Here is a 22,955-nt window from a genome sequence, read left to right as displayed (position 1 = left end):
TTAGCCTTAATTCAGACAGCCTTGGCTCTGTCTGGACAGGTCCAGACGACTGACACCATTAACACTTTGTCAGCCTCAGTGACTACAGTCATAGATAAACAGGCCTCAGCTAATGTCAAGATACAGAGAGGTCTCATGCTGGTTAATCAACTCATAGATCTTGTCCAGATACAACTAGATGTATTATGACAAATAACTCAGCTGGGATGTGAACAAAAGTTTCCGGGATTGTGTGTTATTTCCATTCAGTATGTTAAATTTACTAGGGCAGCTAATTTGTCAAAAAGTCTTTTTCAGTATATGTTACAGAATTGGATGGCTGAATTTGAACAGATCCCTTCGGGAATTGAGACTTCAGGTCAACTCCACGCGCTTGGACCTGTCCCTGACCAAAGGATTACCCAATTGGATCTCCTCAGCATTTTCTTTCTTTAAAAAATGGGTGGGATTAATATTATTTGGAGATACACTTTGCTGTGGATTAGTGTTGCTTCTTTGATTGGTCTGTAAGCTTAAGGCCCAAACTAGGAGAGACAAGGTGGTTATTGCCCAGGCGCTTGCAGGACTAGAACATGGAGCTCCCCCTGATATATGGTTATCTATGCTTAGGCAATAGGTCGCTGGCCACTCAGCTCTTACATCTCACGAGGCTAGACTCATTGCACGGGATAGAGTGAGTGTGCTTCAGCAGCCCGAGAGAGTTGCACGGCTAAGCACTGCAATGGAAAGGCTCTGCGGCATATATGAGCCTATTCTAGGGAGACATGTCATCTTTCATGAAGGTTCAGTGTCCTAGTTCCCTTCCCCCAGGCAAAACGACACGGGAGCAGGTCAGGGTTGCTCTGGGTAAAAGCCTGTGAGCCTAAGAGCTAATCCTGTACATGGCTCCTTTACCTACACACTGGGGATTTGACCTCTATCTCCACTCTCATTAATATGGGTGGCCTATTTGCTCTTATTAAAAGGAAAGGGGGAGATGTTGGGAGCCGCGCCCACATTCGCCGTTACAAGATGGCGCTGACAGCTGTGTTCTAAGTGGTAAACAAATAAACTGCGCATATGCCGAGGGTGGTTCTCCACTCCATGTGCTCTGCCTTCCCCGTGACGTCAACTCGGCCGATGGGCTGCAGCCAATCAGGGAGTGACACGTCCTAGGCGAAATATAACTCTCCTAAAAAAGGGACGGGGTTTCGTTTTCTCTCTCTCTTGCTTCTTGCACTCTGGCTCCTGAAGATGTAAGCAATAAAGCTTTGCCGCAGAAGATTCTGGTTTGTTGCGTCTTTCCTGGCCGGTCGTGAGAACGCGTCTAATAACACCCAGCAGCCAAAGTGGTCAAAGAAATGTGTTTGTCAAGCAAGCGAGATGAGAGGTTGAGATGGCCACCAGGAAATGTGCTGAGTGTTCCAAGGGGATCAGGGAAGAGAAATTGAAGTCTGTCGCTGTGCTGGCTTCTTCCACATTTTTTACACTCACAACTGTGTTCTTGTCTCCCATCATAATCATAATATACAGATATCTATTCTGTAACATTGAATTTCCAAGCTAAAAAGAAACCTGGTATACATTTCCAGAATCATTATAGTATAAGCAGTCAAAGCCATCCCCTAGACATTCTGCCCTGTGAGTCAACACCCAGGAAGCCATTACTTACTCCTTTCCATCTCCAGACAATTCCAGAAGTGGAACCTTCCAACTCCTTGTCATTTTTCTAAGTGTTATGAAGGTAGCTTTACTGCCCAAGGTTGTCAGTGAGCAGCTGGGTATTTATTTAAAATGTTTACCCTCTCAGAAATCTATTCTTGGAGAAATAAAGAAGATGCATAATGTAAAAATGAGCAAAAAGTCATAAATGATGAAGAAGAAGAGGAGAAGAAGAAGAAAAGAAGAAGAAGAAGAAGAAGAAGAAGAAGAAGAAGAAGAAGAAGAAGAAGAAGAAGAGGAGGAGGAGGAGGAGGAGGAGGAGGAGGAGGAGGAGGAGGAGGATGGAGAGGAGGAGGAAGAGGAAGAGGAAGAGGAAGAGGAAGGGTAAGAAAAAAAATAGACTGTGAAGTAAGGACTTGGAGCTGAAATCTTGCTTAGTGCAGGGGCACTTGCCGGACTGATGTGAAGTCCTGAGTTCAGTGTTAACTAATATTTATTTAAACACATTTTTCTGCATACTGGGCCAATGTTCAGTCATTTAAACATCTGCAGTGCAGGCAGGCAGGTTTTCAGCATGTATATAAAAATCCAGATGTGGACATGCATTTGTAATTCTAGCACTAGGAGGTAGGGATAGAAAGATCCCTGGCTGCACTGGCCAGTCAACTTAGCTGAATTGTTAGGCTTCAGGTTCCAATGAGAGGCCCTGACAGCCAAGGCTCTTCTGACCTTTATAAGCATGTCCATACATATGCATGTGCTTTGGATAGAAGCTTCTTAGAGCAGAAAAGAAGGGTTTGACTCCATGCTGGTAAAAGCTTTACTTACTCAGTTTTAGTTAGTGCAGTGGCTCCCAAGCTTCCTAACACTTTGACCCTTTAATAGAGTTTTTCATGTTTTGGTGACCCCCCCCCCACCATAAAATTATCTTGTTGTTTCTTCATAACTGTAATTTTGATACTGCTATGAATCATAATGTAAATATCTGATACATGAGTCTCAACCCACAGGCTGAGAAGTGCTGAGTTAGATCTTATTTTGATCATCACCAAAACATCCATAAAAAAAGAAAACTCCTAATTTTATGTAAATTCTTAAGAGTTATGCTAATGAATAATTATGAGTACAATCTTCTAGAGGGCTCTTTTTTATATATCCCTTTTTGCTTTTTGAGGTAGAAAAGTTTAGGATGGCCTCGTGTGAGTGTGTGTTTTCTCATAGTTGTGGGAGACATTGGTAGGGATAAAACAGAGAAAGTTGTCAAGAGAAATAAGAGAAATAAATGATAGATATACTTTATCCTGACATCATGACGAATTGTGGCATTTAAAGTGAAGTGAAGAAATAACTTGACGACAATTGCAAAGAGCAATGCATCAGTAGGTACCATTGGTGCATAACCCTCTGGGGGAGGCAGGTTTGATGCTACTGAAGAGTCCTATTACACAGAGGTACTGAACACTCATGATAGCCTGTGGTGTGCCAGCAGCAGCAAAAAAAAAAAAAAAAAAAAAAAAACCTCACTAAAACTCACCGGAAAAACACAATTTACATATTACTTCACAAATATTACATACAAACTTTTGTTTTGTTTGTTAATAATTCACTAACTATGTACACTGTTCAAACAGGTTGAATTAACCTATTGAAATCTCTCACTAAATTAATGAGACAAGCTGCATGTCACCTCTGAGGCAGAGAGAAGTTACACACTATAGCTAGTCTACAGTGGAGCTGCATTGAGATGCATCCATGTAAAGATGACCGATGTAAAAACCTTTTGCCAAACTGTTACTAAGGAGGTCATGACTACTATAGAATCCCTTAAAACTGAAGAACCAGAGACTGGGCCTTTATGGTAAGGACAATGTGTCCTGGGTCTTGGAAGACAGAATAATATTTTTCAAGCCTGACATAAACTTACTGAAGAGTAGTTGAATGAAACAATGTGAACCTCTGTGTCCTTTCCTAACCAGTTATCTGCAGGATGAGTTCAATTATAACACAATAGAGGTGGTCATCTTAGTGGGAAGAAAGCCAGGAGTCTTCTGACCCAAACCTGTACTTCTCATCTATTCTGTTTGGAGACCCTCAGAAACCTCCCAAACTATCTAGGCTCTCTCCATGGCTCTTGGTTGCCTACCATAATGTGATGGTTCAGACTCTGTTGCAGAAAAACCCACAAGCTTTTGTTATAGGTCATAAAGAAATCAAAGTAGAACTGACCTGAAATCTTCCTCTCTTCTGGTAATTTTTTCATAGTGCCAGAGGGTGTTATGTGGGCAAAAATTCATCAGTGTTCTTACTGGCTCTGGACTTTGCATGTTTTAACACTGATTGTCCAGGCAAAAAGTGTCCCCTGGTGCAATGATATGGGGGTAACCAAACTCATTTTGGCAGAGTTGAGGCATTCTTCTTAGAGAATTCATGCTTATTACTATAAACTTGGTCAAAAGGTAATGGCTGAGAAATTATCAGTCTAGGGGGAAACCTACTATTGTTTTATTAAATGGGCGTATTGTCAGATGAGCGCCTTGGTATTTATGTTTACATCTCTAAATCTTTGCTACTCTCAACTGTGATCAGCAAAGCTCCTTTGTGTAGTGGGAAATGGTTAATGTGGAGACTTGTAACTGCTCAAAATTCTTAAAATGAGTGATGGTTTCATGCTCAGCCCTAAATGGGACATCTATTTTGTTCAGTGCTCACAGAGCATAGAAGAAGAGGGGATGAAAAGGGAGGCAGGGGATAGGAAAGAGAGATATGACACACTCTTCTGGATATGGCATGGCCATTGTGTTCATGAACGCACAGTATTTATGGTCAGCTGAAAATGATCTGTGTAAGATCAATACAGTCAAAATTCCGTTGCTAGGGAGGGGCTCATGAAGCCTCAACATTAGCTGAGTAACTATTGGCCATAGATTACTATTGCGGGGACGCAGCAAATTGTTTTACTTTGGTGATAAAGCTCCAGGCTGTGCTCCAATAGATGACCCAATCCCCACGTGCATAGTGGAAGCATTCATTGGACTCTAGGTTATAAAAGAAAAAAAGGCCGTGAATTTGGGAGGAAAACATGTTATAAGGGTCTAGGAGGAATTCCTGGGTATGAGGCATGCATATGGTCAAAATATATTGTATACATGCAGAATAAATAAATAATGCTTAGAAAAACCATCTGTTATGTGGATTTAAAGGAAAACAGAAATCATTAAGCAGGAGACAGGGTAAGGTGGAAATAAACATGGGAGAATGCTGTTTAAGAATTAAATTAGTTTGCTTCTTTCACTTTCAGTAAGATTATATACACATCTCATCTAGTTTCCAGTTCTTTAAGAAGTTTTGACATTTCTTGAAGTGAGAAAATCCATGGTGGGCTGTTCATTGCAGGTACCAGGAAGCTCTTATCTTGCTAGCTCATTCGTCTTATTCTCTTTTGGTGCTGTAGCCTCAAGTCTTGTGACCCCGATAGTCATCAGGGACAGAAGGAAATGCATGAGGCTTTCTAAATCCTCAAAATGCTAGTGACAGCTTCCTGTAAAACACCCTGGTCTTTGTCTAGTTGAGGACAGATGTCCTCACATGTCCGTTTTCAGTTTCCACATGGGTGACTTTCCCAGGGAAGTTTGGGGAGCAGCCTTTCCTTCCGTCTCACCCCCTTTGAGTCACGTAGCTGTACAATGGCACCAGGCACTTCAGAAAAGAGTGACAGTGTGAAACAAGGAAGCAGGAGCAATGGATTCCACAAAAAAGGGTGTGTCTCCAAAGTGAAGCAAAGCAGCAGAGAAACAAAGCCATCATCCTAACGTTTCCTAACCTGGATACTTTGGCCGAGTTGTTTGAAGGGCCCACAGGCTGAGATTAAGGACCCCCAAAATGGGCTGAGTGTTGAACTCGAGAAATCTTAAATACACAGGAAAACGTGATCTTCACTTCTGGGGTTTCCAGTTCAGTTGACATGATGATGTCTGGGCAGTGGTATTTTTAAGGCCTTTCCAGACAAATAGAATATTCAGTCAAGAGTGAGGATTATTGGGCTTGATCAATGTGTCATTTGTTCATGTCTAAGAACCATGTGATGTACTCCCACTGCCTTTCGTTTGCATTTTTACTGGAAGTTCAGATTAACTGCTCCTTAACTTCCTGCATTCGCAGTAAACGATGTCATTAAATACACAAACACAGTAAAAGTCTGGGATGATTTTGGGCTCTAGACAAACCCAGAGGATTTGGTTCTTAATAGGATCTTTAAAGACTATTGTTCAAATTTTCCATGTAGGAACAGTTATTCCAGTGATAACCGTTGGTCTTTCATACAACTGCAAGGGTGTTCTTCCAAATATCAGAAAGTAACTCAAGTTCTCCATTGGAAAAACATGGCACCTCCTTTAGCATGGCTGTCAGTATCCTGTTACTCACTGCCTCTTGAAGGTGAAGACATGAGAGATGAAAGTGAGCCAGTTGGGTGAGGGACAGTTCCCACCAGCCCTCCACACCCAGAAGGTGCTGTAGCTCAAAGCAGTGGGGGCCAACTGTGGCTGCAGAACCTTGGGTGATCTGTCTGTTGACAGCAGAGCTGAGGAGATGCTGACAGATAGCGTTAGAGTTGGTGCTTCAGGATGATGACAGAGAAGTTGGGATCTAATGCCTCAATTTTTCAAATGTTTCTTTTAATAATCCTTTGTTCTTTACATTTATAATATTGATCTAGCAATTTATCATTTCTTTAGGAGATTAGTTGGCTGTCATTTTTTGATGGGAACGGATCAACATTGTTTCCATCACCGTATTAGAAGTTACCTGAAACCCACAGTGTGTGTGTAAGTGTGTGCGTGTGTGTGTGTACATACACATATATGACTATGTATAATAGAAAAGTAATTGAATAATATAGATACGGTATAAATATACATATATATGACTATGTATAATAGAAAAGTAATTTGAATAATATAGACATGGTGTAAATATACATATATATGACTATGTATAATAGAAAAGTACTTTGAATAATATAGATATAGTGTAAATATTAGTATGAAATGAATTACAAGGAATAATTTCACTCAATAGCACTATGCTCATGAGAAAGAGGTGCAGACTGACTACAGTGTTACATACAATTAGCAAGGAGCTAATCTGGTCAACTATTTAATGTGAGATATATATATATATCATAGTACTATAATACCCAGTCTTTTTTTATTAAATTATTTCTTTTATTCACATTCAAAATGTTGCCCTTCCCAGTGGTCCTCCCTCCCAGACTTCTTCACCCCATCACTTCTCTGTCTCTGAAAGGGTGCTCTCCCCACCCCTCCCAACTCATCCCCCTCCCACAGCATCTTCTTCCCTGGGGCATCAAGTCTCTATAGGATGTATATTTTGATTTTTTAAATGTGAAGGCTCAATAAAAAGCTATGAGCCCATAGATAATATAATAAACAGCCACTAAAGTTACATAGACATTTATGAACTGAGAAAAAAAAAATGAGAATAGTAATCTCCCCTCAATTGAATGGCCAGAGACAATGTTATAAACAGAATAAATGACTTTGTTCCCTTCCGCCCTACTCCCAGGCTCTGCCACCACATGATGTCTTTAGCAAGAGGAGAATGAAGTTAATACAAGAGATGAAGCTCTATTGTGAGTTTCCACCACACATGTCTCATAGCCTAGTGGTTTGCCTCATCATTGGCAAGTCGTGCTTTTAAGTTAATTATTGCTTCTTCCAGAAATATCATGTTTCCTCTTGACATTTAAGTAATTTTACTTCTCAACTATCAGCACTTCTGAGAAGAACTACTTAACAATGAGAAGCATCAGAACAGGTCAAATAACTTCACAGCATTATTGATTGTTAGGATGGAGACAGGCAGTGGTAGTGAATGAGCTTGTAGATAAAGTTTTGAGCAGTGGTTCTCAACCTTCCTACTGCTGGGACTCTTCAATACAGGTCCTCATCGTGTGGTGACCCCCAGCCATAAAATTATCTTCATAGCTACTTCATAACTATAATTTTGCTACTGTTATGCACTATAATGCAATTATCTGATACCCAGGATATCTGATATGTGACCCCTCTGAAAGGGTGACCTACAGGTTGAAAACCTCTGCTTTAGACATTTTAAAGCTGTTTAGGCCAAGAGTAAGATAAGCTTAGAGAGACTAATATCTAAAACTGTACATTTCCTTAAGATTCCAGAATTAACTATTGAGACTTTTTAAAGGAGAAAATTCTAGCACTTATAGTTACATTGGAAGTGGGTTCCTGTGGACTATGTGGCGTTTGTGGTTGGCTTTTCCACAGCTTTTCATGGGTTTGCTTGACATTGACTCTAGTACATGCTTGGAAGTGTCCAGAAAGTTCAGTTTCTTGCCTTAATATCAGTAATACTTTAAGCACAGACTCCTGTGGGGAATTGCAGGCTGGTCTCTAGTTGCGCTGAGGTCTGGACCCTGGAAATGGTGATAATTCACCTTCATGACACGGTAGGCATTCCCTCATGCTCCTGGAACTCTGGCTCCTGCCTAAGTTACCGCCCCCCACAGCCCCCACAAGAGAAGCATGGTCAGTAGTCACGGAGGCAATGGCCCAAACTTCTGACCTTCAGGCTAAACTCCTCTCCAGTTACCTAGCAACAGTAAAGACCTTAAAAAGGGCTGTTCAGCCCCACCTTGCTCTCTCACTTCTTTGTTCTCTTACCTCTCACTTCACTCACTCCTCTCTCCTCTTTCCTTTCTCTTTGTTTTCTCCACTCCTCTTTCCTCCCCTCTCTCCCTCTCTCTCTTTTCTACCTTCTCTCCTTCTCCCTGCCTTTCTAAAATAAAGTTCTAAAACCATAGACTGTTCTGCTCATCAAGGCCCACTGCGCTTGGAGGATGGGGCAAGCTTTCTCCTAATGAGCCGTTTCTAATCTCCCGTTAGAAGGCCTTCCTGTACTCCAATCAAGATCCGCTGCACTCACTCTTGTCAGTGTTGGGAACCTCTTCCCTCATCTCTATCTCCTATAACCCTGGTGGCTTTAGCAAAGTAGCTCTGGGGTTCCCACTTCAGGGGGTGGCCAAGGGGCAGAGGCTTGAATGCCCACCCAGGGATGAGTGGAAGGTAGGTAGCAGCCCTCCCACACCTGGCAGACTAGAGAATAGGTAAAACTCTGGTGGGGCATGGGTCTTTTCCCTCCCCCTCTTCCCCAGGGCCCTTCCTTTTGTTGTTCCCAACAGACTCCATCCTTCTCACTGTAGGAATAAGATTCATATGGGCTTTTACAATTTTCTGATCACAAGTGTACAGGTGTGGCTACTGCTTAGACTAGCTGATAAAAACTTGAAGCATGGTAAAAGAAATTTTAGGACAACATTATCATCATCATCATCATCATCTTACTTATTTGCTTTACATCTCAATCACTGCCTTTCTCCCAGGCACCCCTCCCACAATCTGTTTCCCTATCTGCTTCCCCATTCTCCTCTAAGCAGGTGGGGGCCCTCTGGGTATCTCACCACCCTGACTAGGCGCATCCTCTCCCACTGAGGCCAGACAAGGCAGCCCAGCTGGAAGAACATGGCCCACGACAGCTTTTGGGATAGCTCCCTACTCCAGTTGTTCAGGAAGACACAAGAAGACAAAGCTGTACATCATCTACATATGTTTGGGGGGGCCTAGGTCCAACCTGCGTATGTTCCTTGGTTGGTGGTTCAGTCTCTGAGAGTCCCAAAGGTCCAGGTTAGTTGATTCTGTTGGACTTCTTGTGGAGTTCCTATTCCCTTAGAGGCTGCAATTCTTCCTCCTATTCTTCCATAAGAGCTTCCAAGCTCCATCTATTGTTTGGCTGTGGTTGTTTGCATCTGTCTGAATCAGCTGCTGGGTGGAGCCTCTCAGAGGATGGCCATGATAGACTCCTGTCTGCAAGTATAACAGAGTATCATTAATAGTTTTCTGGACTGGTGCTTGCCCATGGGATGGGTCTCAAGTTGGGCCAGTTATTGATTGGCTGTTCCCCCAGTCTCTGTTCCATCACGTTGTTGCATTTCTTGTAGACAGGGTAAATTTTGGGTTGAAAGTTTTGTGGGTGGGTTGGTGTCCCTATCACTACGTATGTATAGCTATGGGAGGTAGTCTCTTCATGTTCCCTATCCCCAATGTTGAGTAACAGCCAAGGTCAATCCCATTGATTCTTGGGTGCCTCCCTTATCCCAGGTCTCTATCTCTTCCTGGAGATGCCCTCTGCCTTCATGCCCACTCAGTTGTAGATTTTTAGGAAGAGTTTTTCATCTTAATTTTGGTGACTGATGAGGTGGCTCAATAGGTGAAGGCTATTTACCAAGACTGACTACCTGAGTTTGATTTCTGAGACACCCTCATGGTGAGAAGAGAGAACCTATTCCCACAGGTTGTCCTCTGAATTCCACACACACATCATGACCTGCTTGTGGGTGCATGCACCCACAAACACTCACACAATACACTAAATAAATAAATGTGAAAAATTAAATGCAATCCTTTTAATGTAAATATCATAGAGGTTTCAAATTGATAGTTTAAATTTTTGTTTTGTAGAATTACACATGACACATAAATACTCTACCAGGCAAGAAATAAATGTAAAAAGAAATGAACAGCCAAAGAAATGGAATGGTCAGGAATGAGGACTTTTCTCTGATTTCCATGACCTTTCAGCTTACACAGGGAGAGCAAAACTTAGAATTCAATATCGAGAGTGTATGCTACAAATTTAAGTCAAATTAAATGAAGAATTGCTGGCAATAACCTTTGTAACATTTCATATGAGCATGTAAATATTAGGGTTCTTATAATGTATGTAATTTATAGAAGTATTGGGTGATATGGGCCAGCTCAGGGCATATGTGAATTCTAATACAGAGAATTAGCCCCTTCTTAGCACTAAGTGGGATGTTTCCATTCATCTTCAGGAGATAATATATTTTATCTTTGTGACACTGGCTCCAAGACAAAGGGTTGGCATATTTTAAAGGTATATATGTCTATTCATGGATGTGTACATATATACTAGGTATACATACATTTTATATACATATATATGTGTATATATATATATATATATATATATATATAGAGAGAGAGAGAGAGAGAGAGAGAGAGAGAGAGTGTATCTTATAAGAAGAAGGACTGACATTAAGTCTGTTATCACCTTAGAGTGACAGGTTAAGTGTGTCTATTCCTATTTCTATTTTGGATATGATTTATCACCAACTTCTAACTCATTTTTAAAACAAAACCAAAGCTAACAAAAATGTACACTTAGCTACATCTTCTGTTGGTTAATCCTGTCAGACCCTGTAGACTTTGAACTTTCCTCTTCTGGACTCATTCACAGTTTAAAAAGGAAAATTTAAACTAATCTTGAGGCTGGAGACAGCTCAGCATTTAAAGCCACTTGTTCTTGCAGACGACCCAAGATCGATTCCAACATCCACATGGTAGCTCACAGTAGCCTGCAACTCCAGTTTTAGAGGATCTGATACTCTCATTTGCCCTTAGTAGGAGCAGAGCATACATGTAGCACAGAGACCTACATGCAGACAAAACAATCATACACGTAAACTAAATATGCCTAAGAAAAACACTGATTTAAAATAATTTTATCTGGCTATATTGAGGTCCAGAGAGAATTTTAAGCCAAACAGGTTAAGCAAAGGTTCTGAAGTTATCCAGTCCCTGAAAAACTTTAAATCTTCAAGTCGATATTGACCCCACATTCTGGCCTTTCCCTATGTCTATGCAGGGCCACCCAGTATTCAAAAATTATTGGATAATTGCAGTTGAGGAAGAAGATGTTCTAGGAAATGGATGAAATGATCCAAGACCAGACCCCTGGCCTAGCAGGTCTTCCTGACAGAGGAAGCCACGTGGGAGAGTAGGAGTCTAGCTGGAAGCCAGCCTTCACTTTGACCTGCCTGGCTGGTTTTTAGGGGTGAATTTTTTCATAATAACCCAGTTACAGTGGCTTCCTATGTTACAGCTTGCCTTTGATACCCAGAGTCAGTATGTGTTCCAGAACGTCGATTTTTCCATGGGTCCACAGATGGACTTCAGAGACACAGCACTCCCTATGTGAAAGTCTATGAAGCCTCCAGTTATATTTTTAGTTTTGCATTTGTATGGGATTAAAGTCCACAACATTCCTCTCAATTTCTAAAGTGTTTTATGAACCAAGGGAGACTTCGCTGTTACTTACTTACTTACTTAGTAGGACATCAATTAAGAGAAACAGAGTTGTGTTATAAAACTGAAGTTCATACTTTCATATTCTGCTTTCCTTGCGCCCCTATATTATCTTTGTGAATAATACCTCTTCCTTAACCTCACTCAATTTCAGATTCCCAGTGTTTGTTCACAGTTCCTAGACCCCACATTCAAAACTTAGGAAGACAAAACAATCTTTAAAAATGCATTGCCAGCAGAGATACAGATGTCCACTGAGGCAGCAGCCTTCCCCTCTTTCCTGCAGAGTAAAGCTGGAGGTCAGAGGCAGGCCAACTGCTCCCCATGTTGGTATTAAGAAAATGTCCTCAGTGTGCCTTGTCTCTTTCCTCTTCATCTTGAGAACAACTTTAACTATTGTAATTGGGGTTCCTGTCTCTTCCTGTATATGTGCATTAATCTTATATACAATGTCAGTGAGAAACAGGCATAGAGAAACTGTTTGCCTTTTTCATCAGTGCTGCATAAGTAATCTGAAGGAGGGTGCAGTTGTCACTGGGGCTCAGGCATTTAACTGGGAGACAAAGATAAGTCTGATATTTGTTTTACACACATGAAAACAGATGTGCAAATAAAGAAAATTCAGAGAAAACATGTATGTCTGTTAAATTTCTAGGAAAAGAGCAAAAGACAATACTTAGTAATTTGAAGAGTTTAACAAGGTAAGTGTAGGCAAGAGTGTGCACAGAGCTTAAGGGAACAAAAGTCTGTGCATGAGCTTGCTGAAAGTAGAGAAACTTTATCTGCAGTAAGTTCAGTGGGGAGGGGGAGGGGGAGAGGGAGGGGGAGGGGGAGGGGGAGGGGAAAGGCTCACTGCAGGAATCCACAGAGAAGCATGTCTGGAAAAGACTCCCATAGAGAGGTATTGTCTCCAGTAAGGGAAGGCAGCCAGCTCATAAAGACCTTGCATGGAAAGTGCAATGGAAAATGTCCTGGCTATACTCTACACCATCTTCCTATCCTTTAATGGTGTCCGCTTTGGTCAACCCTCCGTGAGCCATGAACAAAGTCCATCACTGCAGGCCACATTGGTCAACTTAGTAGGAAACACAGGCAGAATGGAGCAGGTTATTTGGTGAATTGGAATAACAAGATCCAAGTCTAGGGAACACTGTGATTATTAGAAATAATCTCAGGCACTGGAAAGGAGTCTTCAGGGACTTCAAGAATAGAAAAAACACAATGAAGGAGCTATGGAATATAGTATTAACAGCAACAAACAGAACTAGTATCTCATCCCAGAGGGTGGGAGCATAACACAGAAAGTAGAACACAGTCTCAGAGAAACTTTAAAGACAACAAAGAGGTAGGCACTGTTATAAAGAAGAGGGGATCCAGAAGTAGTGGTGATCCAGGGTCCGTGGTGGGCAACAGAAAACTCAAGAGTGTTTGGGTAACACCAGCAGACTCCACCACTCTCCAGCTCTTAGCTCCTCTCTGAACTTAACAGCCATTTTCACATTTCTTTTCTTTGGGATAACATTTTTTTTCCAATTGTTCAGAAAGTCTATTCTAGCAAAAGTTTTATCAGTGACTTTAAAATACACTAAGCTATGCATAATACAAACTTGATTGGAGATATTTGATCTATCAGGGAAGTGAATTTGGCCTTAGTATTGATGATGGAAAGATGGGGCTATCTATGGTCAGTCAGGTATCTGAAGAGAAATTGTTAATAGTCAAATCTTTGAAATAGACAGGTAAAAATTCTAGCCTAGCCATTTGCATAACTGAAAGTCTGCAGGAGAAATTGGACAAATATCTTGGTGGACTTAAGTTATAATGTTAAGAACAATATGATAAAAGGAAAAGAACAACATAATAAATTCAATATGCATTAAATACTGTCATGATCAAATCCAAGGGTGCCACTGTTCGAAAAGAATTTAGTCAAAATAGATTTTAATTGTCTTAGTTTGTATAAATTGACTCTGAAATTATCTTTAAGAAGGTAGGAGATAAACAGGCTCAATGGGTAGCTGAGTAAGTAGGCAAGGGTTAGAGTAAGACATAATTTTAAAATATAGTGTTTTATACCATATGTATCATTATTTTAGCTCTTCTATTAAATAAGAATTTTTAATTTCTTCAGGGTGCTGGAGAAATTACACGATTTATCACATAATTTTACCCGGTTCATCTTAAACCCAGTAAGACAAGCTGTAATCTTCGATTCTAGAACCTCCCTCCCTCCCTCCCTCCTTCCCTCTCTTCTTTCTTCCCTCCATCTCTTCATTCGTGCTTTCACTTTCTTGGCCCTCATCATTCCAGGATTCTTCATTCCAGCCTATTAACATTTTTTAGAGGGGAAGTATTATCCTGATATTTCTTCCACCCTTCAGAGCACAGCTTTACAAATAATACATATTTATGAACAGTATCTGCTCAAATGTGTCTTTATCTCTCCATGGAAACTGTCTTTGGAAAAGACATCTGTTACTGCCTCATGCTTAGTTCCTGGTTCTATAGTTAATTTGTTGGGGGTGGGGGGTATTTGGTGCTATTGAACAATTACTTATGTAGAAACTCTCTTCTATAAATGCTCCCTAATTTCTCATCCCATTGACTTACTTATTCTTGGGTGTTTCTTCAAGGCTTGTTTTCCCCTTCTTGTATTCTTTGAGTGATTGAAGTTGTGCGATGCTCTTATGACTGTTGTTATAGTGTGTTCACTCTTATACCCTACAGACTGCTGTATGTGGCCAGTGGCGGAATCTTGGTGAAAATATTATGCACATATTTTCTGTCTTTCACCTAAAGGGGTGGAGAAAGGAGACCCTGCCAATGTGTAAGGAGAGTGCTATATTCAAGATACACTCTATATCAATAAATACTGCAAAGAAACAAAATCAATAGTGTGGCTGTGGCAGGGAGAGGTGGCATAAATCTCCACATATGTGATAATTACAGACACTTAAATGCAAAAATATTATAAAGTTATCAGAAGACTCAAGAATGTTTGAAAGACAGTCCATAGATTATCCTGACTCAGGGGAGTCAGTCTTATTTGGTTGAAGCCTTCAGCTAATTAGATGAGGCTCACTCACAGTGAGAAGAGTAATCTGCTTGCTCATAGTCCTTTAAGTTAAGCCTTATCCTCATGTTGAGACACCTTCACAGAAATAGGCCCAAGAATATTTGAACAAATGTCTGAACATGAAGACTCAATCGAGTTGACATATGAGACTAAACACCACATGTGTCAAACTCTAATCTTTAACTTTTGTAAACTCTTCTTTCAATTTTTAAGATTTAGTTGTACTCATGTTCTATGCTGCTGAACAATTTTCAAACATGGGTTTATTGTTGCTCAGTTCAAACTGAATAGAATCTATAAATATGTGAATGTCTGTCATTCATACACAATATTTGCATAAACGTCACACACTAACAGGAGTGCATGTCAATAACTCTAGGTAGAAGGGTGACACTCCTTTCTATTTGAATTCTCCCAGCTTTACTAACAGCTCTGTACCTGCCTAGACACACACAACACATAAACAGCTAAGAATAGGATGTGGTACCCATGGAGCAAATGTTTCCATGCTGACTTTATGACTAACAGAAGGATAACTGGAAAAAAAAAAAAAGTAGAGCCAAAAGGCCACACATCACAAACTCCTGAGTCTCAAAAGAAATGCAGAGAAAGGGCTGTGAGCCTTTTATTAACAAAAACAATTCAGAGCCTTACAGTTTCTTGTTCAAATATAGGCTCCACCTGTGGTAAGTTGAAACTATTTGATTTTCAGCTTAGTAAATACATTAAACAAAAAAAAGAAAGAAAGCTGTGAGTCTTTCTTACCAGCTCAGTTACCTGTATTTGCACAAGGTGATACTTTCTTGCTTAGAGTCTAATTTATGACCTGCCAACAAGCCTTCAAGCCCTGGATTTGAAGGCTAAGTATTTATGCCATGTTCCGTTTGTTCCCCTGTAGTAGGATATGATGTCTCTCATTATATATTCTGTTGGTTAAATTGTGATAGCTGATCGGCAAAAATGCTCTGTGTGTGATCAAGCTGACATACCACTTACATCCTGGCAGAACATTGCTACCTAGAGGGAGGGCAGATGTTGCCCATTCACAGAGCTGTGATACATGTGTGCCTTCTCCCTTCACTCCGGTGTGGGAGAAAGACACAATTGAGTCAGTTTTATGAGTTTCCTGGTGCTTTTGGATCTGGAAGCATAAGATGGCATTCCCCCCACTCTGTTCCCACAGATGTGGCTCTCTGGTCAAAGAGGCCTCCTTCTCAGTTCCTGCGCATTCAGGAGTGATGGGAGTCAGTTCAGTGTCATCTACAGAACCACTCAGGTGAGTCAATCACAGGAACTGGGCTTCACCTCCCTCTCTGATGCCAAAAGTCTTCTTCCCACAGCCCTGGTTGCTCAGCATTTTCAAGTAGGCCAGGTGGCTCGGCATGACATATGGTGACCTCTTCCCTAGAAGGTGAGAATATGGGACATTTACTGTGTCATTCTCATCTGCCCACCTCTAGGATATCATGTGCTCAACTAGCTCCTTAATCTCCTCCTCATCAACAGAATACGTGGGACACATAGATGGTGATGTGTTTTCCTGCACTGTGCAACTCTTCACCTGTCATCCACCTTAGTGGAAAGATAGAGTGTGAGCGCCCGACTCGCCAGCAAGAATGATGCCACAATAGGATCCTTCTGCACACGTTTATTGGGAGAGCATTGACTGCATAGGCGAAAGACCCTAAGCCCAGAAATGGTGCTGCTTATATAGGCCTAGGAGTGATGTGTCCATACCTGATTGGTTATGCTACCAGTACCTCATTAATATGCGTCAGGCCAGGCAGTGACTCGGCAAAAAAACTCTTATGCACACATGCGCACATTGGTTGTTTACCCATAATCATGGGTGGTGGCCAGTGGTAGCCAGCGCCATCTTGTAATGGCGTTTGCGGCTTCCCACAATAGGGGATCAGTTCTTCTGGTTCAGGACATGAAGCAGTTGGTCAGAGGACAAGGCAAGGTCTTTCATTCATCTGAAGTAATGAATTTTGAAAAGTATCTTTAAGCTCTTTAATAAGGTAAGCATACAGAGAACACAGCACAGCAATATATTTATTTAACCAAAGCTAATCTATAAGTCTGGAGAGGTCAACCTGAACTGGGTCAGTCTTCTCACTCCATATTTTTGGCACTACCACAAATACAATATATCTAACTGTAGGTTTGAATATGAGACTCTCTACAGGCTCATGTGATTGATTACAAGGTCACAAGTTTGTACCTTTGCCTTGGAAGTTTAGGGGAACTTTAGAACTTAGGGTTCCAAAGTAGACAGTAGAGAGGTATAGCCCTGTCTCACTTCCAGCCTGGGCTCACTCTACCACGTATGAACAAACCACACCACCATCACTCATTACCTCGGGAACTGCAGTTATTACACCTTTCCCACTAGGATGAACTGGACGCTCAACTATGAATCACAGTAAATGTTCCACACTTAGGTTGTTTCTGTTGGGGATTTTATCACTGCAGCTGGAAAAGTCAACAATGCAGACCTTTTATATCCCTTTACCTACTTCTCTGGATCTTTCTCCAGCAGCTTATTCTTTGAGATGGGCACCAAAAAAATGGAAAGTGTGTGTGTGTGTGGGGGGGGGGGGGTAAAGGGACATTGTTTCCTACTGCAGATATCTGTCCCATGCCTGCAATGCAGCTTCTTAGGCTAGGCATGTGACAGAATGAATCCACAGCCTCAATTTCTCCCTGCTGCTTGGTGTTAGCAGAGTGTTCTCTCTAGCAAGAACATCCCAGCCAGCATCCCTGAAGGACAGTTTTACAATGACCTCCTAGTGAACGGTGTCTCCTCAGTGAGGGTGTTGACAGCTGGACAGATCTGCTGGTAAGTGCCTCAAACTCTCACAGTGCCAGTGGGCCTTGGTTTCTTCATGTATCACTGAGGTTTGCAGTATCATTAAGCTTTCCTAAGCACTATGGCATGGGACTGGAGAGCTAGCTCAGCATCTAAGTGCTGATCATTGCTCTTGCAAGAGGACATGATTTTAGGTCCCAACACCTATACCTGGAAATGCACAACCTCCTTTAACTCAACTTCAGGGGCATCTCATGCCCATTCTGGCCTCTGTTGGCACTGTACACACCTTGCATATATACACACATATAAATAAATAAATAAATAAATAAATAAATAAATAAATAAATAGATAAATAAATGTTAAAATTAAGAAATAATTGGTGAAATTACAAAATTGTACTCAAAATTGTATTTAGACGTGTATTAAAGGAGGTGGTTTTCCCAGCATCCCTTCCACAAATCACAGTGTGCAAGAAAGAGCTTCACAGTTGCATCTTAGATTTAAAACATTGATGAGTTTTGCATCCAGGTGTAGCAGGAAATATTAAATAAGAATTCCATGCTACCACTGGCAAGGCACTGGCAGACAGGCCAGCCTGTTCTCAGACTGGAAGATTCTCTGACCCAGAACACTGAAATCTCTCCACTTGGCTCTCTAAGTTCCCATGGCAGGTTGTTGCCATGCCAGCCCCATGCTGCCAAATTCCCATGACTAGTTTGGGTGGACTTCTTGCAAACCCATGTTTTGCTGCAGTACCTTTCTGGAACCCAGTTGAGTCACCAACCACATAAAGGAAAACACCATATAAAGTTTAGAATCAGCAGGTAACACAATCACTGGGTGCAGCAACTAGCATCCTAATTTGTAAGCTATTCTAAGTTACAAATCCTTCATCAGGATCTAATACCCGAACTGGAGGCCTCTCTGCCTACATTTTGTCCTCCATCATCCTCCTATCCAAAAGTCCCTGTCCTTTTCTCCCACTTCCCCTCTTTCTCTCTCTGACCTGGAAGTCCCACCTACTCACCCACTGATTGGCTCCTTGAAATCTTAATTCATTAGGGGAAGGTTCTGCCAAATTCAGATCCAGTTTCATCCCCACTGTTTGTAATATGAATCTTGAAAAGTGATTATCGTGTAGGGGATCTTTCTTCAGATGATCTTTAGCTCAGTGAAGCCAGAGTTTATAGGGAACAATGTAGTCACTTCACTTTACAAACAAATGTCCAATGTATACGGCGATTGCTCCCCATAAAGCAGTTTTGAATCAACTGCTGGTTGCTGCTTATTGTGCAACATCAGAACTCACTGATATCTATACGAGATCTAAGACAAAGTCACTCAGTGAGACATGAAAAGAGCTACAGCAAGGAGGAAGGTACACACTGGAGGAATTGTACCTCTGTATGAGTATTCCCATTCAAGAGCCCTGTGCTCAGTCTCCTCTTGCTGGGGCATCTATTCTGTAACCTTCTGGCTTCTAGAGAGTGCGAGGAAGACCATGCATTTGCAGCATCATGTAGGGTTCTGGCAATTCTTAGCTATCCCAAAGATCCACTTTGACAATTTCTGTCATTATTCTTTCCCCTCACTTCTATTCATCATTGGGTTTTTATTAAATTCTAAGTTCATTCAAATTGTTCTGGAACTCTGCTCTGACAGCATCTTCCACGGCGTCTGTGTAACACTTTGTTGTTGTTTTGTTTTGTTTTGTTTTGTTTTTCGAGACAAGGTTTCTCTGTATAGCTCTGGCTGTCCTGGAACTCACTTTGTAGACCAGGTTGGCCTCGAACTCAGAAATTCGCCTGCCTCTGCCTCTCAAGTGCTGGGATTAAAGGCGTGAGCCACCATGCCTGGCCGACTGTGTAACACTTAATCACTGTTCTGAGTAAAGATAGTTTTCCTCTGTCAGAGAATTACTGGGGAATGTTACTTCTGTGGATGATGGCACCATTCAGGACATGGTTGTGATCTTATATCAGAGGCCTGTGCACTGAGCATAGAGTAAAGACACCCAATAACTCATACTTACAGATGACCACATATTCTTGTTCAAAACAGTTGGTGACTGGGTTCCAAGTCACATGCTTATGGAAGAGTTATGGTTCCCGGATTATTATTGCGGGAGAAAATTTTTAAAAAATGTTTAAAATTTTTGTTTCTCTTTCTCCTCCTCTTCCCTCTTCTTTCTCTTCCTTATCCTCTTCCTTATCCTCCTCCTCCTCTTCTTCCTCCCTCCTCCTCATTTGCAACAGCATTCTTTAGTTCAGGCTGGCCAAGAACTCATTATGGATCCCAAATTGGTTTCACACTTGTAGCAATCCTCCTGCCTTAGGCTCTCAAGTGCTGGTGTTATAGGTAGATTGAAAATCTTGAAATATTTAGTAAAGAAGACATTGCCCAGTTCACAACAGATAATGGGTATTGATCCCAACCAGGGATGTTGAAATCTACTAAAGTAATACTTATTTATGTATAAAATAATAGTTCAAGACAGCCCATTCAATAGGACTTTAAAGCATGGAGTTCAAATTCCACCCCTTCTATTTTCTACATGAGTAATGTGAGCACCCAGCCTAAGCCTCTTAATCTACACAATGGAGAAGAGTCTTAATCTTCTGGAGTCTTAGTGTTTTTAAACTCCATTTTTTTCACATACAAAGTGGAAATAAAATGGTATTTGAAACACGAACGTGTCAGTAGGACTAATATAATAAGAATACTAGTTTAGGGGGGCACCTAAATTTTAATAAACAACTAAATACAATCTTTTGATCACAGAGTATGATTTCTGCACATATCCACTTTAGCCTCATAATGGCAACAACAGACTCAGAGATGCCCCTCTTCCATCCCTAAGTCATCTTCTCTCATCTTATCCAAGCCTTCAGTTAGGATACAAACAGCTTGGGGATGTGCAGAGCCTTGTACTTGTGTTATTGAAAATTATTATTTCAGGGGAAGGCATGTAGCTCAGTTGGCAAAATGCTTGCCAGGCATGCATCAAACTCTATATTTTTATCTGCAGCACTGCATAAAAATTGAGTGGGAAGGTAAACCCTACAAATCCCAGAGGTCAGGGATTAGAGGCAGGTGAATCAAGAGTTCAAGTTCACTGTAAGTTGCACAGCATGTTGGAGGCTAGCCTAGAATTTGTAAAATTCTGTCTTTAGAAATATCTTAATTCAGGATAACCTAAGCTTCTTGTGAACATCATTGTGTGAGAATACAGTGCGAGGTGATTGGAAATAAGAATTTCACATATATTAGATTTAATTAGAAATCACCCTATAAAACAAATGTATATATGTAGAATAGTATTACTCACAACTTTTATTGGTTTAGCTGAAAATGACAAATTTATATGTTTAAATATATATACACATATCACATGTATACATAATAATGCATGTGTGTATACTATATAGCACACACATATTCCAAAAATTGTATTCCATATTATTATATATATGATATACTGCCTGGCATATATCAAGATATATCAAGGCAGTTGCCGCCTTGTGACCTCTTGAGCTATAATAGTTCATTGAAAACTTGCTATTTTAAGTTTGAATGGGTAACACAGAGAAGAAAGGGAAGGAAACAATAGCTCCTAATAGAGGAAATTTTAGAGGCAGCCAAGAGGCAGCCAGGACTTCCGCCTGCCATGCCATTGCGGCAGAACCACAGCTCCCCAGTTGTGCAACACCTTCGGTAAACACTTGCTGAAGCGTACACAATGAAGCAGGGAGTTTCTTTCTGTCTCCCTTAAGAGGAGGTTGGAGCAGAAGCAACCTCACAGGTGTGACTGGAGGCAGCCACTGCTCCTGGGATCGCAGAATGCAGCAATGGAGTCTTCTGGTAGTCTCTTTCCTTCTTTCTCCAGTTCCAGGTAAGTGTTAACCCCTTTTGGGTTCTGTTTGGGATGTCATAGGACTGCATGCTGTCTGCTCTTGGTCTTACGGTATATAATATGTTGGCTATCTGGGTTCCTTGCCCTCCTTTAACTAGCTTTTCTAACCATTTGGATTGGTTTTAATCTGCAATCTGGGAACTGTGATGGATGTGAAGGAGAAAATTAGAGGTTTTCTTGAAACATTTACATGTCAGCTCTGATATCTTTAAAAAGAGAAAGGAAAGCTCTCGTATATTTAAACCATGAATATGATCATTGAGTTCAAAAGCAAAATCTATCAGAACTAATTTCATTGATTTTTAATTCAATAAAACAGCAGATGTGTATGGTTGTGACTCTCAATACTGGAGGAAAGTAACTGCTCTTATAATTTGGACAAGTTCAGCAACTTACATTATTTAGGACTGCACGATTTTATGCTTACAGAGAATAGATATCATTAATTGGTAGGGGGCTGTACCCACAAAGCATTGTGATGTTATTGGTGAAGAGGAGTTTCAGTCCCATGTGGCTGATAACCCAGTCCCGTTTCACTGGTTAGAGCGAACATCTAAGAATTTAGAGGAGGTGACTACTGCTTCCTAACAACATGCCGTAACATGCAGCTCTCTCCATTTCATAAATTTTCAGCTCGGTTTCACATGCCTGGGATCCGTTGACACATTTCTCTGGCTTGTTCTGTGTTTGGAGCGTCAGTCTTCACACTAGCTGGCAAATGTTTTCTTAGACCATAGAATGTTTGCTGGGACCCAGGAATAAACAAACTGTGAACAATTGTGAAGCCATAAAGCACAGAAGGGTTGTTTTCGTTTCTAATCCCCGTGACACTTTCTTACCAAAAAAGGCTTCTCCATTGTTTTCCAGACTTGTAAAAATTGTTCCTAATATCCTTAAATATTTAGGATAGTAATACATCCTTAAAGGTATTACCCCCTGACTCCATATTTCTAGATTAATACAAATCAGAGAGTACGAAGTATTTCCTTTATTAGGAATTTAAAAATATATATTTATTTTATGTGTAAGACTACACTGTAGCTGTCTTCAGACACACCAGACGGGGGCATCGGATCCCATTACAGATGGTTTTGAGCTACTATGTGGTTGCTGGGAATTGACGTCAGGACCTCTGGAAGAGCAGGCACTGCTCATAATCACTGAGCCGTTATCTCTAGCACCATTTTTTTTTATTTAAATAGGAAGTCGTTCTTCTCATCTTCTAAAACCAAGATCCCCAGGACTCTTGGGGACTCCAACTCTCATTGGAAGCTGAAGAACTACTTGGGGTCTAAGTT

General features: G+C 41.0%; 1 protein-coding gene across 7 annotated transcripts in view; it reads left to right on the top strand.

Moving 5' to 3' along the window:
- Positions 1-21,385: 21,385 nt before the first annotated feature.
- The window catches only part of Adam28 (a disintegrin and metallopeptidase domain 28), a 50,892-nt gene continuing 49,322 nt past the window's right edge, over positions 21,386-22,955 (top strand). For 4 of the 7 annotated variants that reach the window (NR_102399.1, NM_001048175.2, NM_010082.2 and 1 more), the window contains exon 1: positions 21,433-21,636. Coding sequence is in view for 5 of the 7 variants with exons in the window: in NM_001048175.2 (NP_001041640.1) it covers positions 21,585-21,636 (52 nt within the window). In the remaining 2 variants the exon portion in view is untranslated. Of the gene's footprint in view, positions 21,637-22,955 lie in introns of all 7 variants that reach the window. The other 3 variants (XR_001781095.2, XM_017315836.2, XM_006518514.4) reach the window with 2 other exon arrangements.

Source organism: Mus musculus, chromosome 14, assembly GCF_000001635.26.
Source record: "Mus musculus strain C57BL/6J chromosome 14, GRCm38.p6 C57BL/6J".
In the NCBI taxonomy this organism is placed as follows: Eukaryota; Metazoa; Chordata; class Mammalia; order Rodentia; family Muridae; genus Mus; species Mus musculus.
Note: the sequence above shows the minus strand (reverse complement) of the source record. Positions and strands in the feature narration are given on the sequence as shown.